This window comes from Chrysochloris asiatica, unplaced genomic scaffold, assembly GCF_000296735.1.
Source record: "Chrysochloris asiatica unplaced genomic scaffold, ChrAsi1.0 scaffold00423, whole genome shotgun sequence".
In the NCBI taxonomy this organism is placed as follows: Eukaryota; Metazoa; Chordata; class Mammalia; order Afrosoricida; family Chrysochloridae; genus Chrysochloris; species Chrysochloris asiatica.
In genome coordinates, this window is record NW_006408941.1 from 1,198,583 (window position 1) to 1,203,317 (window position 4,735).

General features: G+C 40.6%; 1 protein-coding gene across 2 annotated transcripts in view; it reads left to right on the plus strand.

Moving 5' to 3' along the window:
- Positions 1-4,735, plus strand: part of PIGU (phosphatidylinositol glycan anchor biosynthesis, class U) — a 152,321-nt gene that overhangs the window by 39,988 nt on the left and 107,598 nt on the right. The window contains exons 3-4 of one of the 2 annotated variants that reach the window (XM_006876878.1): positions 1,830-1,889; positions 3,795-3,857. In XM_006876878.1, the coding sequence (XP_006876940.1) occupies positions 1,830-1,889; positions 3,795-3,857 (123 nt within the window). The remainder of the gene's footprint in view (positions 1-1,829; positions 1,890-3,794; positions 3,858-4,735) is intronic. The other variant, XM_006876879.1, reaches the window with a different exon arrangement.

A 4,735-nucleotide genomic window follows, 5' to 3' on the forward strand; every position in this document is an offset into this window, starting at 1 on the left:
AATAAGGAAGACCGTAGAAGAATTGATGCTTTTGAGTTATGGTGTTGGAGGAGAATATTGAAAGTGCCTTGGGCTTCCAAAAGAAACAACAGATTTTTGTTGGAAGAAGTGCAGCCAAAGTGCTCCTTGGAGGCCAGGATGGCCAAACTTGGTCTCATACTTTGGATATATTGTCAGGTGGGACCACTTGGTGGAGAAGGATATCATGTTTGGTAAGGTGGAGGGTCAGAGAAAAAGAAGAAGACCCCCAGCGAGATAGATTGGCAAAGTGGCAGCATCAATGGGCTGAAGTGTGACAACAATTGTGAAGTTAGCCTAGGACCAGTCAGTGTTTTGTTCTGTTGTGCATGGGGTTGCTATGAGTTAGTACCCACTCGATGGCACCTAACAACAACAACAACAACAACAACAACAAGAAGTTATTCTGGTCTCAGTCACCTCACTGTTTTCAGTTCCTATCTCTTTATGCCGTGTAGCTTAAGGGGGTGGCAGGCAAGACAGAGGTTCCCAAGAATTTGACTGAGGCTCCCCTTTTCTCATTTAAGGGGGAACATCTTCTGAACTGATTCTACTCCCCTATTAACCAAACTAGAGCCTGATTCCCTGTGCACTCAACCCCCTATATCTTGGAGGTTTCATGTACACCCTGAGACTGGTTAAAACAAAAATCCTTGTGTGCTCAATCGTCCTTATTTCCTGGAGGTTTCTTGGGCACCCTTTCTTTTGTTTATCTTTTTCCCAGGTTTGGGGACTGTCCCCCCAAGCCCTCAACATTATCCCCAAAGGACTGTCTCTGTCTGTGGAGTCTCCTGCTCCCTTTCTTCCTTCTTCCCTAGGCCTAGAATTTTCGGTCTCCATTTTCAATTGGTCTTGGTGTCTGATTTCTCTGTGTGCTCAACAGCCCTGTTTCGTGGAAGTTTCTTGCACATCTCGAGATTTACTGTGTCTGTCACTGGCCGTTTCTCTCATGGGATGATGGAACTGTGGATCTGGACTCTGCACTTACTACCCTGTGCACTCTTGTACACCCTGAGATTCACATGCAAGATGGCATTTCAGTCACACACAGTCAACCCCTAAAAATGCCCAACCACCAAAGCAAAACAGTCCAATTTTCCCATCCTGGCCCATGCAGATTGCCTGATCACTGGGGTTAGTCTGTTCTTAGTCCTTTGTCTCTCTCACACAAATTCTCTTCTAACAGTCTTTTTCTGGCTCTTGCTGGGAAGCGATCACCCTTGCAGAGCAGGCTTCTGAAATCAGGTGGGACGCGTCTCCTTTTCCACTAGGACTGCTGCTCCAAGCAGGCAGAAGATCTCAAATGGGCACTCAAATTTGTGAAAAACGTTGATAACCTGGATACTGCCTCAAACCACTTGTTTATGAGGTCACTGATGAGTTATCACGAGTGCTTACCAAGAAAGGCTCGAGAAATCCAATCTACTCATTTTAGCAAGAGTGAGACTTTTTTATTTGATTTTGCGAAATTGGGCACCAAACCCAGGAGACAGGCAGACACACCGTGCTGCTGTTTTACAGAGCATCTTATTCGCCCAGGTTGAGAAAGCCCCTTCCCCTGGTTCGTCACTGACAGAGTACTATGGGGTTAACAATCTTTCCTGGAAGTCGCTTATTTAAAGTTCCTAGTCCTAGAACAGGTTCTTTCCTCCTCCCCCAATTCATCCTGCACCCCCCCCCCCCCAATGCATAGACCACTCTTGCTGTTAATCAACAATCTGTGTCTGGTCTAGCAGTTTCCTGGACTCCCCAACTGATAGTAATATGGTTTGACTTAATATTCTTTTGTTTGTTTGGTTTTTGTCTTGTAGACTCCATTGATCATATACCTCTTTCATTTCCTGATTGATTATGCTGAATTGGTGTTCATGGTAAGTACCCTTCAATATAAAGTTTGTACTTACCTATTTAAAAATTTCAACTCTTTGTCTTCATTTTAAGGGAAATTTTGTTTTAGAAGTTCAGGAATTTCAAAAACTTTGGAACTGTAACAGTGTTATAGAACTGTGAGATACATTCCCTAAAACCTAGCCAATTCCATTCCCTTATTCTTTTTAGAATTTGAGTTCTGGGCAGTGTATTGTTTTTGCTGTTAAGGTGTCTTTGAGTCGGCTCTGACTCATAGCTCATATACAACAGAAGGAAACGCTGCCAGGTCCTTGCCATCCTCACAATTGTTGTTATGTATGAGCCCATTGCCACTATGTCATTGGGGGTCTTCCTTCATTTTTCCAAGCATGATGTCCTTCTCCAGGGTCTGGTCCCTTTTGACAACATGTCCAAAATGTGAGAGACGAAGTCTCACTATCCATGCTTCTAAGGAGCATTCTAGCTGTACTCCTTCCAAGATTAATTGTTTGTTTTTCTGGCAGTCCAAGGAACTTTTAATATTCTTTTACAACACCATAACTCAGGATTCCCTCCACATTCATCCCACAATTAAAGCCAGTCATAAAATCTTGAAGCTAAAAACCTCACAACTGGGCCAATAAATTACAGATAAGCGCAGGACTTCAAGGTTTGTTTGAGCCACAAAGTCGACAGTTCAAACTCACCAGTCTCTCTTCTGAAACCCTACACTGTAGCTCATTGTGAATCTGAACCAACTCATAGCATAAGGACTTCATATTGCTTGGATCTACAATCAAAGTTCATGGAACCAACAGTTAAGAAATTAAGTGATGTTTTGCACTAGGCAAATCTGCAAAAGATCTCTTTAAACACCGTAATTCACAGTCATCAGTTCTTCTAAATTCATCCTTATTCATTGTTTAATTTTCACATGTGTATGCGGCAATTGAAAATACCTTGTTCAAGTTCCCCTTAGTCCTCAAAATGATCTCGTTGCTCTTTAACATTTTAAAGAGGTCTTTTGCAGCAGAATTGCCTAATGGGATACATCATTTGATTTATTGACTGTTGCTTTCATGAACATTGATGTGGATCCAAGCAAAACGCAGTCTTTGATCATTTCAATCTTTTCTCTGTTTATAGTGATGTTATTTATTGATCCGGTTGTGAGGACTTTTTAGCGTCAAGATTTTATGATTGCGTTAATTATGGTGCTTGTGTGGAGAGAATCCTGAATTTCATTAGCATTCCACCAAGAGATTCTAGGAATCATTATGTAAGAAAGCATAACATGTGATGATACTTTCAGGAGCAAAACTCTACAAAATTGAGATGACAGGGCTGTGTTTTGAGAAGCATCATAATTTTAGACACTTGCCTAATCTAGAATTGAAAATCTGGCTTAAGAAATACCAAGGAGATCCACTGAGATCTTTCATAAAAATTAATGACTTACTGTGTGCTAATAAGCACTTGATATTTATCAAGTTTGCAAAGCATTAGGTATTAGTTTCATTTCAGAGAATACTTAAATAACTTGCAGTTAGAGCAGATACGGGAGGCCATTCTGAAGTGGGCCTGTTGCTGTTGTTAAGTACCATTGATTGAGTTGGTTCTGAGGCATAGCAACCCTGTGTAGGTTTTCTGAGGAGTGGCTACTAGGTTTGAAATGTTGACCTTGTGGTTAACAGTCCAGTGTTTATCATACAGCGTCACACTAATCCTCACTGTTTTACAGTTAGAGCTATGTCAAGATCTTATGTTTGGCTGGTCAAAGATGAGTAAAGAATCGAGGTTCTGCTTGACTTTGTAAAAGTTCAGTGCTGGGTAGTCCATTGCCACCCAAATACTCCAGATCCTGGCAGCATTCCATTATTCCTATCTTAATTGGGGTCTATTATTATTGTTTTTCTTTCTCTTAACAGATAACTGATGCCCTCACTGCTATTGCCCTGTATTTTGCAATCCAGGACTTCAATAAAGTTGTGGTAAGTTGTCAGTGGATGGGACAAAGCTGATGAAATTTGGTAACCTGCTGGGTCTCTGTAATCACAAAGAATCAAGTCACATGTAAGCATCCAACTACTTTAAAATGTTAAGAAATGGTAGTAAAATTTTTGGCCTGTTCAGCCAGCCCTGGAATGACTAAACCTAGACCCACAAGACAGCTTTACAATAGATATAGAAAGGTAAGTTTAATCTGTGTAGTTTATTAATAACCATTAATACCTATATACCTATGCAAGTTCAGTGTTGACAGAGTAGGACCACAGTTGTATTAATGAGGAGCCTTTAAAAAATCTATTCTTTGAGCAGTTTTTCTTTTCAAAGCAAAGTGAATACTGGCAGTCCTTAGTTATGAACATCCTGACTTAAAGATAATTCCTACCTGCCTTTTAATGTTATGTAATTGTGTTCTCAGTTTGAAATTGAACCAATGTCTACTTGAAACATATTCTCCATCACAGTCAACTTCACCTGATGCACATGTAGCTTTTAAATAATTGAAAAGACTTGGAGCATTTTCTTGCAATAAAATGAGGCTAAATAAGAACTGTATGCACTTGTTTTGACTAACCTACAAATTTTTTTTTTTTAATGTTTTATTGTGAATTATATGATAGTTTACATGGGAGACCTTTAGTTTTACATTCATTCCATAGTATATCATCTCATTGCCATGGTTCCAATCCACTCCATGCATCATCAACCACCCAAAGGGTATATCCCAGAAACCCGCCCCCTACAATTCTCCCTCCTCCCCCCAGTTTTCGGCCCACAGTCCCTTTCCCTCTCTGGGTCCAAAGTCTCCAGTCGCTTCATCACTCCATGTCATCATCTCTGTCTCTATCTAAGGCATCTCTGT